The 13,126-nt window shown below is 39.9% G+C and overlaps 1 protein-coding gene across 14 annotated transcripts in view; it reads left to right on the top strand.

Moving 5' to 3' along the window:
- The window catches only part of Pms1 (PMS1 homolog 1, mismatch repair system component), a 104,413-nt gene that overhangs the window by 32,458 nt on the left and 58,829 nt on the right, over nt 1-13,126 (top strand). For all 14 annotated transcript variants that reach the window (XM_021162634.1, XM_029479061.1, XM_029479084.1 and 11 more), the window contains one exon: nt 6,467-6,630. In XM_021162634.1, coding sequence (XP_021018293.1) covers nt 6,467-6,630 — 164 coding nt within the window. The remainder of the gene's footprint in view (nt 1-6,466; nt 6,631-13,126) is intronic.

The raw sequence follows: 13,126 nt of genomic DNA on the forward strand, positions 1-13,126 counted from the left end.
GGGGGTGGCAACCAGCTCTTAGCACAAGGCCATTTGATTTGTTAAAGAGATTTGAGAAGGGATCACTTTCTCACGGGATGGTCTCTGACATGTAGCCGTGGCTGTTCTAGAACTCACTTTGTAGACCAGACTGGCCTCGAACTCAGAAATTCGCTTGCCTCTGCCTCCCAAGTGCTGGGATTAAAGGCGTGCGCCACTACTGTCCAGCCAAAAAAAAATTGTTATCACCTCTGTTTTGTGTTGGACACTTACTCAAGGGAAAGGCCTGTCCTGGGATGCAGGTGATAGACCAGGAGACATTCTTCTGGAGAAGGCTGATTTTCCCACCCCCAGAAGGTATCAATTGCAAATAGCTTCTTGGTTAGGGATGGGACTTTGTGTTCACTTTCCCATGTGCATGCTGGAAACTGATTTGAACCTGTATATAGTCTCTATGTATCAGCCCTGTTGAGTCTGGAAGACACCATTTCCTTAAAGTCATCTACCACCCCTGTCTTTGAAATCTTTCCACCCTTTCTTCTGCACACATGCCTGAGTCTTCAGGGAGAGGGGTTTGATAAAGAGACACATTTAACACTGAGCAGTCCAAAGGCTCACTCTCTTGACATTGTCCAGTTGTAGCCTCTGTGTTAATTGCCATGCACTGTAAGAAGAAACTTATTCTAAGGAGGGTTGATGTATAGTATATCAGTAAGTCATCAGGAGTCACCTTCTTGCTGTGGGTAGATCCTAGGCTTAGATTGTTCAAAACCTACTTTTAATAAGTGTTCTTGAATGCTTTAACACTCCTTTTATCCCACACACACCACAGGTAGTGGAACAAAAAGGGAAGTACAGCAAAGGAGGATGTGAACCTGTTTAGAAATATTTCTTTAGAGAAAATCCATTCTGTATTATCAGGATATCAGCAGCTCAGTTCACACGAAATCAGCTGTGGCAGCTCAATCCACTCCCAAACACCATTCACAAACCAGCAGTGGCAGATCAGTCCAGAAGAAACCGCAAGGCTCTGTCAGTAGGAAGTGGCAAGAAGCCACTGGAACACCAGCAGAGGTTTTTTGGTGCATTTCTATCTATAAAGCCATGACAAACGACGACTAAGAATGAAACGGTGAGGACTAGCATCAACAAAGCCCAACAATGAACATCAAAGACTGGCAAGGGATGCCAATACTGTTCTGCGCTATCTACTGCCCATTGGGCTATATTTATATCCTTTTAAACATCATATGTTCTCTCAAGCATCCACTCTAGCAAAACATCACATGCCCATTTTCCAGGCTGCCTCCAGAGAAACACAAGTGTCTGTTTTTAGCAAAACATCCTCCCACGTGTCTGCCTCAGCAAAAACATCCCATAAGGAACTTTCCAGAAAAACATCACATATCACAACTTAGGTCTTCAAAGAAACCAGGAATTTCCACTTCATATCCCCCCTTTCTGTTTAAAAAAATGTCTTTTGCTCTAACATCAATTTATACACAATAGAAACAATTATAAGAACCATAGAACTAGTACTTTAAACAAGCAGCTTATATACAATATAGTCAAACAATCGTCTAAGAAAAAAACCCTTACATTTCTGTCAGTATACAACTAAGGAAAACAACCTTAAATTTCTGTCAGTATACAGTGGTTAAAACAGTCTACCACCCCAGATGATAACAGCCATAACATCAAGTGACTAAAGCCGCCCACCCCAACATGAGAGGTTGAGATGGTCTTCTTATATTTGCATCCTGCTGAATTGGGGTTAAGAATTCCTGTTTTGGGGCCCAAGGGCAGAAATGGTTAGTTTTTAAAAAGCTAGCTGTAGCTTTTTTTTTTTTTTTTTTGCCAGTTTTTGAATTATCTAGTCTTAGTGTTGTCTGTCCAGTCTCTATGTGATCTCTCACTTGGGCTAGCCCCTTTGAAGTTGATTTGCATGCATAGTTTTGAAAAATCAGAAACTGAGACAGGTCTGCGAGAGTGAATCACCTGGGCTGTTTGCTTTGTGAAAGCATTCACCTCTCAGCTGATAAGAGGCTTTCCATGTCAGATCTAATATTTATAAGTTTTGTTGGTAACTGTATTTTTTTCATTCCCTGTAGATACATAAGCATAACCATGTCCCCATCTTAACAGTATTATTTAGTCTGTCCCTGGGGGTGTTTACTATTCTTTTTGTTTAATAAACATCTCTTTTAAGGTACAATTGGCTCTTTCTATAACTGCTTGTCTTGTGGGATTGTGTGGTATACCAGTAACATGCTTTATATTGAAATATGGAAAGAATTACTTATTATTAATTCCAATAAATGTGTAATTATGCTATCAGCTTTTTTTGGAACTTAGAGCAGTTGCCCATTGAAACCCTGAGTACATGTCAATGGTGTATATACCTTTGCTTTCCAAATTCTGCAAGATGGAAAACATCCATCTGCCAGATGTCGTTTCTTTTGGTACCCTAGGGTTAGTTACTACTACCAGGTAATGGAGTTTTAGTTGTATAGAGAACACATAGGACTTCCCCCCCCCCCTTTGGCTTGTTGCAAAGTGATGGAAATTTTTTTCTTTAAACCTTTCCCATTAGCATGATGTTTCTCATGGTGTTTTGAGGCTTGTAACACATTTTCTAGTAGTAATAGGCTCCTCATTTCCTTGAGGTAATCCTCCAGGCAAATCTGTATCAAACTGTATTTGTACTTCGGATGGCTTATTACAATTGTAAAGTAACAAAATTAATTCTGAGTGATCAGGTACAAACTCAGCAGTCTCCATATGTAAAACAACTCTCTCTGCATATAAAGGCTCTTGGTATGTTGGCAGTAGCCCCTTTATAAATTTGGAAGCTCAATCCCTGTGATGTCCTGCATTTGGATAATGGGCACTGCTTGTAATACTTCCTGATCACCTATATTAATACCTTCTGCCGGAGCATTGACCACATCACCCCTGATTTCCTCACTTGCTTTCCCTGGAATTGAAGGAATATTGGTTTAAGTACCCCATTTTTGTAAAAGATTCCTTCCCCATAAGTTTATGGGTGTGTCAGCCACATAAGGTCTCAATTTCCCTGTTTGCCCTTCTGGTCCCACACAGGTGATCCATCAGACAGTTTGTCTTATCCGTGTGAAAACCTTCTGAAGTGTCCAATCTGGATCCCAAGACTTTTGGGAAAGTACACTAACATCAGCTCCTGTATCCACCAAACCTTCTATGTCAACACCGTGCATTTGTATCATTAATTGTGTCTCTGATCATTAACCACTGTTTGCCAGANCACCCGATTTCCAGTACTNCCCCAAACCCCTATCATTTCTATCGGTGCAGCCTTGTCCTTGCTGTAAGGAAACAACAGTTGAGCCATTCTGTCCCCTACATCAATTTGCATCTCCTTTTTCACCTCTGCCACTTTTATTTCTTCCAAGCTATCACCATCTACTATACCTGGATGCACAATAAATTCTTGAGAAGTTAATCGACTTCTTCCCAGGATTGTTCTCACTGTCCCTGAGGGTAAAGGACCATAAACACCAGTGGTTAATTTGTAATATTCCACTCTTGGGGATAATGCAAGAGGGGTCTCTGTACCCTCTGTGTTAATTACCATCTGCTGTAAGAAGAAACTTCTCTAATGAGGGTTGAGGGATGCACTGATCTATAGTATACCAAAAAATCATTAGGAGTCACCTTCTTGCTGTGTCCTTGCAGCAGAATAATAAGGGTAGATTTTCCATTAAGGCCCATGGCTTATCCAGTCTCATATTGTTAGCTATATTAGCAGTGGGAGGTATTGGTTCAATCTCATAGAGTGATCCTTCAATTCATTTTTAAAAAGTTGTTGGCTATTCCCATAACATTTGTACCACCAGCACATCTTACAAGCCTGTCTCTGTTGTGGGTCAAAGGTTGTGTAGCTGCATAATATTGATGATGATTTTCTCCCCTGGTAGTATGCAGAATACTTTAAACACTTGTCAGTAGATGAAGCTTCTGGTTTGGCAACAGTTCTATTTCTCCATGTTTAGTGGCATAATTGAGTGGCTCTTCAGCACTAGGATGTTAACCTGTAGCCTTGGCAATGTTTTGAGGAGGGGCTATAGGACTCCTTTAGACAATGACTTAAGATTTTGGTAGTCCTGTTTATGAGAGTTTATGGGTGAATCTTGTGACATTGCTAGGAGAAAAAGTCTCATAGCATACTCTCTAATACATAATGTCCCCTAAACCTTCCTTGAGTATGGAAGTGCTTTGTAGATGTATTCATTGGGACTGGACTCCACAACTCTTTATTTTAATTGGTGGTTATATTTTTCTGTAATGGTCTTTTTCTCTTGAAAAGTGAAGTTTCCTTGATGAGGGGTGAGTTCTACACTTATCTCTGGGTATAAGGACAAATATTTAGTATATAATAAGAGATTATACTGGTTTAGCTAAATGGCGGTTGTCCATGACTTCATTAGCCCTGGATAGTTGCTTTGGTCTCTAATACCAGGCATGGTCTCTGTCATTTTGAGAATGTCTTAAGTTCAACTCGAGAGCTTTGGTTACTGCCGAGGTACTGTACTCTTAGGGTTATTGTGCCATGTTAGTTGTTGTGGTTCTAAGGTGTCATAGCTGGGTAGGACTATTGGTTGTTTACCTCTTTTTCAAGCTTGCAGGGCTCTTTCTGGTACCATGAAAGTTAGTCCTCAGTGAAGAGGCATTCAGGTCAGTTTTATCAGCTTGTCTTTGATGGGATCTCATGGTGGGTGATATTATAGTAGGAGGACACGTGCAACTGGGAGAGATGACAGAATAACCAAGGACTCACAAGAACTTTAGAGCCTGTTGAGAGCAGTTCACCTAGCAACATAAGACCTCCCACTAGGCCCACTGCTTAGTCTTGCCACATTAAGGACCAAACTTCCAACACATGAAGGTGAAGGGAGTAGTCCTTATCATTCATATCCCAGCCTCATTTAATGTTTTATTTTGAGACAGGATCTGAATAGGTTACCCAAGCTAGCCTTGAATTCACTGTTTGAAGTAGGTGTCTTCAATTATTATCCTTCTGCCCCAGTCTCCGAAGTAGCTAGGATTGCCCCAGGCCTAGCTTATCCTCCCTTGATCCTAATGAAATACAACCAAGGCTAAAAACTTCCTATAACAGAATCTAAAGAACAGCAGTCAGGAGCAATCATTTTAGATGTCTGCTTCCTGCCCAACACTTGCAATCTTCTCTGGCTTCTCTCGTTTTGATACCATGATAATCAGTTCCTCACCAACAGCAAACCATTTCCTGTTGAATCTCCTGACCTGTGACCTGAATTAATCTCCTCATTTAAGTTACCCAGATTCAGGACTGTTTGTTGTTTAATTTAGATGGATTTATTGTATGTGCACTAAGTGTTTAGCTTGCATGTATGTAAGTGTACCACACGTGTGCCTAGTATGGAGGAGGTAAGAAAAGGGTAGCAGAGGGGGTTGGGTCTTCTGGATCTAGAGTTACAGACAGCTTGTAAGGCTGGATCCTCTGCAATAGCAACAATTGCTCTTAACTGCTGAGACATTTCTCCAGCTCCTTGGGTTTTTTTGTTTGTTTGTTTGTTTGTTTGCTTATTTGTTTGTTTTTTGCTTTCATTTTGGTTTTGTTTTTTGCAACAAAAAACAAGTGAATACAGAAAACTAGCAGTGCTGAATAAGATTCATATTGACACTATTCTTGAAAATGCAAAAGTGGCTGTGCAATTAGAGGTGGGTGGAGAATGGAGGAGTTTGGATCTAAAATACTGTAACCAGAGCATGTGGTTCTAGGGACAGCTCAGCAGATGAGGAAGCATGGCACTAGACAGAAATAAGGATCTGCCTGGAAATTGCAATGACAATGCCCTTGCTATGTTTATGCAGCAACAGTACATTTGGTATCGTACTGTAAAGAATGCAGTATACAGTGTCTATGGAAGAACAATACCTTGCTACACTACTATAACGAACTCACTTACCCTGTTGGTAGTTAGAGCTTTTTGAAAAGTCAAAATTAAGAATTATGGACCAGTTTTTTTGTGGCAGAAGAAATTTCTAACAAATCAACATCAAAAAGAGACTCATTTGGAAAAACTGTTCTTTATAGTGGTATGGCATGCCTAAAGTTATTGTATATGCTGTGTAGTCTTATATCACCTAAATGTTATACTCTAATGTAGACTAACCTACATCTCCACATGGTTGGATTGTCCTAGGACTTCTTAAGATTGCACTCTAGTAAACCTGTGTTTCTCTGCCCATTTAAAAATAAAATTACTCTTGTTTACTCAGTGGATCCTGAGTAGAAGAGCCTAGTAGGGCATTAGAGTAATTTACAGAGATGGCCCTTCTTGGACCTCTATACTATATACTTGGAGGAAGATTGGTCTTTGTGGTAGAAAGGGTTGATTACTGATTATATGGGAATTTAGATATGTGCGGTTTCTTCTGTATCTAAAATGCTTTTATCTGCCAACAGGTACAACTGTAACTGCTCTAAAGTTGTTTAAGAATCTACCTGTAAGAAAACAATTTTACTCAACAGCTAAAAAGTGTAAAGATGAACTAAAAAATGTACAGGACCTTCTCATAAGCTATGGTGTCCTGAAACCTGACGTGAGGATTACTTTTGTACATAATAAGGTGAGCATGGTTATATTTTGTAAGAAAATTTTGTAGCACTATAAGAAGCACTATATATGAAGAGATGGTATAATCTGTATTAATGCATGCCATAGAGTGGACATTTACCATATTCCACAGTTGTACTTCATTTGTTGAAAGTCTAACCCCCTAGTAGGAAATGGTTCCTGTAGAGGTGATTAGGCCATGAGGAGCCCTCATAAATTGGCTATGTGAAAGAAACCAGAAGAGCTGCTTCTGTCTTCTGTCACCTGGGGATGGGGAAGAGAAACCAAGAGTTGGCCTTCATCAGAAGCCAAACCTGTTAAAACCTTAATCTTGGCTTTTCCAACTCCCCTAAAAATAACTTAATAACTGTGAATAACTGAAAAATAACTGTGCAGTTTGTGGTATTATTTTTTAACCAACTCCAGGACAGTATATAGCTTTCTTTCTTCCCTAAAAAGTTTGGTCTACATCCTTCAGTTTTGTCTTTAGTATATGAGGAGCACTGAAGACCTATGGGAAGTCTACTAGAACCTTCCACTTTATAATACCTGCCATCAGTGAGTCCCAGAGACTTCCATCCAGGAACAGCTCTGGAGTGTGTCCCTTAGGCAGGTGAAGATGGCAGTACTTTTTCCCCATTTGAGACCCAGAGTTGCTTAAGATCTCTAAAGGCCACTCCAGCTCATTTCTTGTGTAGTGAACCTTGGGAAAAACAAAGGTTTATTATATCTTTTCTAGACATTCATTTTTCCTTGATTCCACATAAGCACGTTGAAATAGTCAATGGATGGAGAACAGATTCACACAGGAGTAAATGGGAAATGGGGAATTAACCTTCAGTGATACCAGAATCCATGGGTACCAGGTGTTTCGGTCTGCTGATGTCCTCACAGAACATGCGAATGAATTGGTGATGTACCAGTTTGCAATTGTCCTCCAAACTGAACTCAGAGAAGTTTAATGTGTTATTTAGAGTTATACAGCGGGTGAAGGGTTGAAATTGGATTGGAAATTGGATGGGAAACTAGCATACCCTGGCGTACAGGTTCTTCGCTTGACTGAGGTCTCTTCCCACTTTGCACTGTCTTGTCTTCTTCATACTTTAGAATATTTGCAGTAACTGAATGTATATGAGCACTTAAAGCTCAGAGTGACAAAGGAATTCATTTTTTTTAGGTATACAAATTTATTCTATAATTGCATATCAGCTTTTATTAAACATTTTATTCATTTACATTTCAATTGATATCCCCCTTCACACTTATTCCTCCACAAGACCCCCCCCCCTCCCGCCCCAACCTTCTTTCTCTCCCTGCCCTTTGCTTATGATTCCTGCCTCACCCCTCCAGCATCCTCATGCACTGGGGCATCAAGCCTTCCTCCCCTCCCATTTATGTCAGATAAGGCCATCCAGTGCTACATATGTATCTGGAGTCATGACTGCTTCCATGTATACTCTTTGGTTGGTGGTTTAGTCTCAGGGAGCTCTGGGTGGTCCCGTTAGTTGTTACTGTTTTTCCTATGGGGTTACAATTCCCTTTAGTTCATTTAGTCTTTTCCTTAGGTCTTCCATTGGGGTCCCTGGGCTCAGTCCTATGGTTGGCTGTGAACATCCACATCTGTATTGGTCAGGTGGTGGTAGAACCTCTCAGGAAACAACGATGTCAGCAAGTGCTTCTTGGCAGCAGCAATAGTGGGTGGGTTGGTGTCTGCAGATGGGATGAACCCCTAGGTAGGGTGGTCTCTGGATAGCCTTTCCTTCAGTTTCTGTTCCATTTTTTGTCCCTGTCTTTCCTTTGGACAGGAACATTTCTGAGTTAAAAATTTTGAGATGCTTGGGTGGCCCCATCCCTCTACTGGGGACCGTGCCTTTCTAGTAGAGGTAATCTCTATAGGTTGTAGCTCAAGTCATCACCATTGAGCCCTGGGGGCCTCTTGCTTCCCTGGACTCTGGGGCTTTCTAGTGGCTACTCCCAGTTTCCCATGCCACACTGCTACATGTTTCTATTGTGTTTCCTGACCCTCTGTACTTTTCTCCTGTCCCGTCCAATACCTGTTCTGCTCCTGTTTCCCCCCCCCCCTCCTCTCTTCCTCCCAGTCCCTCCCTCTCACTCTCTACCTCCTGTGATTATTTTGTTCCCCCTTCTATGCAGGATTGAAACATCTAAACTTTGGTCTTCCTTCTTCTTCTTAAGCCCCATATGGTTTGTGGGATGTATCATGAGTATTCTGAGCTTTGCAGCTAGTATCCACCTATCAGTGAGTACATATCATGTGTGTTCCATTGTGTCTGGGTTACCTTGCTGAGGATGATATTTCCTAGTTCCATCCATTTGCCTGCAAATCTCATGTAGTCATTGTTTTTAATAGCTGAGTAGTAGTCCATTGTGTAATTATATCACATTTTCTTTATCCATTCTTCTGTCAAGGGGCATCTGGGTTCTTTCCAGCTTCTGGCTATTATAAATAAGGATGCTATGAACATAGTGGAGCATGTGTCCTTGTTATATGTTAGAGCATCTTTTGGGTATATGCCCAGTAGTGGTATAGCTGGGTCTTCACATAGAACTATTTTCAGTTTTCTGAGGAACCACCACATTGATTTCCAAAGTGGTTTTACCAGCTTGCAGTCAAACCAGCAATAGAGGAGTGTTCCTCTTTCTCCCTATCCTCACCAGCATCTGCTGTCACCTGAATTTTTTGATCTTAGCCATTCTGATTAGTTTGAGGTGGAATTTTAAGGTCGTTTTGATTTACATTTCCCTGATGACTCGGGATGTTGAACATTTCTTTAAGTGCTTCTCAGCCATTCGAGATTCTTCTGTTGAGAATTCTCTGTTTAGCTCTGTACCCATTTTTAATAGGGTTATTTGGTTCTCTGGAGTCTACCTTCTTGAATTCTTCCTATATTTTAGATATTAACCCTCTATTGAATGTAGGGTTGGTAAACATCTTTTCCCAATCTGTGCATTGCCATTTTGTCCTATTGGCCATGTCCTTTGCCTTACAGAAGCTTTGCAATTTTATGAGGTCCCATTTGTTAATTGTTGATCTTAGAGCATGAGCCATTGGTGTTCTGTTCAGGCAATTTTCCCCTGTGCCAATGTGTTCGAGGTTCTTTCTCACTTTCTCTTCTTTTAGATTCAGTGAGCATATCTGGTTTTAAGTTCTAGCCAGAGCAATTAGGCAACAAAAGGAGATCAAAGGGATACAGATTGGAAAGGAAGAAGTCAAAGTATCACTATTTGCAGACAATATGATAGTATACATAAGCAACCCCAAAAATTCCACCAGAGAACTCCTACAGCTGACAAGCAACTTCAGCAAAGAGGCTGGATATAAAATTATCTCAAACAAATCAGTAGCTTCCCTATACTCAAAGGATAAATGGGCTGAGAAAGAAATTAGGGAAACAACACCCTTCACAATAGTCACAAATAATATAAAATACCATGGTGTGACTCTAACCAAGCAAGTGAAAGATCTGTATGGCAAGAACGATAAGTCTCTGAAGAAAGAAACTGAAGAAGATCTCAAAAGATGGAATGATCTCCCATGCTTACCAAATCAATCTACAGATTTTCATTGCAATCACCATCAAAATTCCAACTCAGGTCTTCATAGAGATAGAAAGTAATTCTCAAATATACCTGGAATAAGAAAAACCCAGGATAGTGAAACAATTCTCAACAATAAAAGAACTTCTGGTGGAATTATCATCCCTGACATCAAGCTGTACTACAGAAAAATAGTGATATAAACCGCATGGTATTGGTACAGTGACAGGCAGGTAGATAAATGGAATAGAATTGAAGACTCAGAAATAAACCCACACACCTATGGTTACTTGATCTTTGACAAAGAAGCCAAAACCATCCAGTGGAAAAAGACAGAATTTTCAACAAATGGCTCCAGGTTCAACTGGTACTTGTCATGTAGAAGTAAGCAGATTGGTCCATTCTTGTCTCCTTGTACAAATCTCAAGTTCAAGTGAATACAGGAATTCTTTCATATGTTTTAGTGAATTGCTATGTTTAACCATAACATTAACAAATCATTTCTTTTATTATATTTAGTATATTTTAATACATACTATAATGTAGTATAATTTTATTTCTTCCCTGAGCTCCCTGTAAATCCCTCCTTATGCCCCTTCTTTATGTCTTTGTATGACTTCACCTCTTTTTCATTAATTTTTACATACATATGTATCTACATATATATTCTTAAATACATTTGCTTGTGTTCAGTTTTTACTAACTTGTCAGAAGAATCTTTATTTTCATGCTTTGTGAAATGTTTATGATAAAAATCTTTAGTCATCTTAAAAAAGAAAAAATTAAGAAGTGTCAGCCACCTGTTCCTGCTGGCAGAGAGCTCTACCAGATGATACCTTGAGACCCTTCCAGCTTTGCTGTGCTGGGGCGCCTCAGGTTGTTGATGGACTGGCTCATCCTGCTAAAATAACCCTGTGACCTCTGGATCCAGAGGACATTTAGTAATTAGAAGTTAAATGTTTCCAAGTTAAGAAAAGAGCAAGGTCAAAAGAAACATAATCAGTAAGAGGAGACTGATTAAAAAAAAAAGGAGAAGAAAGAAATGAAGAGAAATCAAAATTATACATTCATGACAAAAGCATGACTACAAGTAAAGATAATAATTTAAATAGAAAATAGAGGAGAGATAAAAGAGGAGAGTGAAAGTGAGAATAAGAAAACAGTTTGCTAGGATGAAGAGCTCTTACTCATTTAGAATGGGGCACATGTCTTAGGGGTTTTCAGGGTTATGTTAGTTTCTTAACCAATGTCTTCTTATCTGAATACACATTTTTTTTCTGAGAAGGGAAAGAAGTATTTTTGTAGGGTGCTATATTTTATTATGGGTAGACGGGGAGCACAGCATCTGTAGCAAATTCAAGTTCTTCATCCATTTCAGGGGTAGTTCAGATCCTAGCCAGTGTGTTGAGAATGTTCTACCATGAACACAGTCAGTAATTACCCCAAATCTAATAGTAAAATTGTCGTGGCATTGACATTTTAACTAAATCTGTACACTAAGCCTTGCTCTGCTCTCAGCTGTTCTTTTAAACCTGCTCACTTTCATCCCTCTGTGTTCCTGTGAAGAACTTGTCTTTGTCTAAAACTTAAGTATAATGATACCGATGAATGTACTGTTTCTGCATTAGAAGCAAACAATCATATTACACATAATATGAGAAGTCCCCTTGCTATTTTGATAACTTGGATTAGCTGGTGTTCCCTCTTTTTATGAAGGTTTAACCTGCCAAGACATTCTTTGAATACTGATAATGTTGATGTACTTGCCAGTATGGTTATGTTAGAAAGAAGTATTTTTCTTCTTTCATCACCATGTTCCTTGAAAGCATATTGAATAATGAGATAGCCAAAGTGGATTCAGCGAGTTTATTTAAAGTGAGAGGAGTGCTTCAGTTTTAGGTTTAGTTCAAAGTACTAAGTACCTGTGCTGCCCTGCTCTATGAGGTTTTGCATATACATTAGTAAAAAAAGGCTATTTTAGTCTGATAACATTGTAATTACTGATTATCGCATATGAACCAAAATAATTTTGTAGTTTCCTAGTTTATATTATGATTTCTAGTGAGGGCTATTCAGGGCTAGGGTTAGGATAATTTGTGAATGCCCCTATTGTTGCTTTTTTTTTTTTTTAATTCTTCTCTCATGCAATATATCCCAATAGTAGCCTCCCCACCTTCTAGACACCTCCCATATCCCCTTGCCTACAGATCCACTGATCCTCCAGTTCCCTTCAGAAAACAGCAGCCCTCTCAGAGATACCAATCAAACATGGAATAGCAAGATTCAATAAAACGAAACACAAACTCTCATATTAAGGTCAGATGAGCAGCCCAGTAATAGGAAGGGTGGTCCCATGAGCAAGCTAAGGAGTCAGAGACACCCTGACTCACACTATTAGGAATCCTACAGAAACTCCAAGCTGAACAACCACAGCATGTTTGCATATGGCCTAGCACAGATCTACGCATGTTCCATTGTTGCCACTTCAGTGTCTGATCCCTATTGAACCCTGCTTAGTTGATTCTGTGGGCCCTGTTCTCCTGGTGTCCTTGAGCCCTCTGGCTCCTAAATCCTTGCTCCTCCTCTTTTCTTGGATTCTTTGTGATATTCCAAATGTTTAGCTGTGTGTTTATCTGTATGTGCTCCAATCAGGTGCTGGAGGAAGCCTCTCTGATGATGATTGGGCTAGGTACCAATCAATGAGTATAGCAAAATATTTCTCTTCTTTCTCCTCCACCTCCTCCTCCTCCTCTTTCTTCTTCTTCTTTCCTCCTCCTCCTCTTCCTCCTCCTCCTCCTTCTTCTTCTTCTTCTTCTTCTTCTTCTTTCTTTTCTTCTTTCTTTTCTTCTTTCTTCTCCTCTTCTCTCCTCTCCTCTTCTCCTCTCCTCCTCCTGCTGCTGCTTCTTCTTCTTCTTCTTCTCCTCCTCCTCCTTCTCCTTCTCTTCTTCTTC

This window comes from Mus caroli, chromosome 1 (assembly GCF_900094665.2).
Source record: "Mus caroli chromosome 1, CAROLI_EIJ_v1.1, whole genome shotgun sequence".
Taxonomy (NCBI): domain Eukaryota; kingdom Metazoa; phylum Chordata; class Mammalia; order Rodentia; family Muridae; genus Mus; species Mus caroli.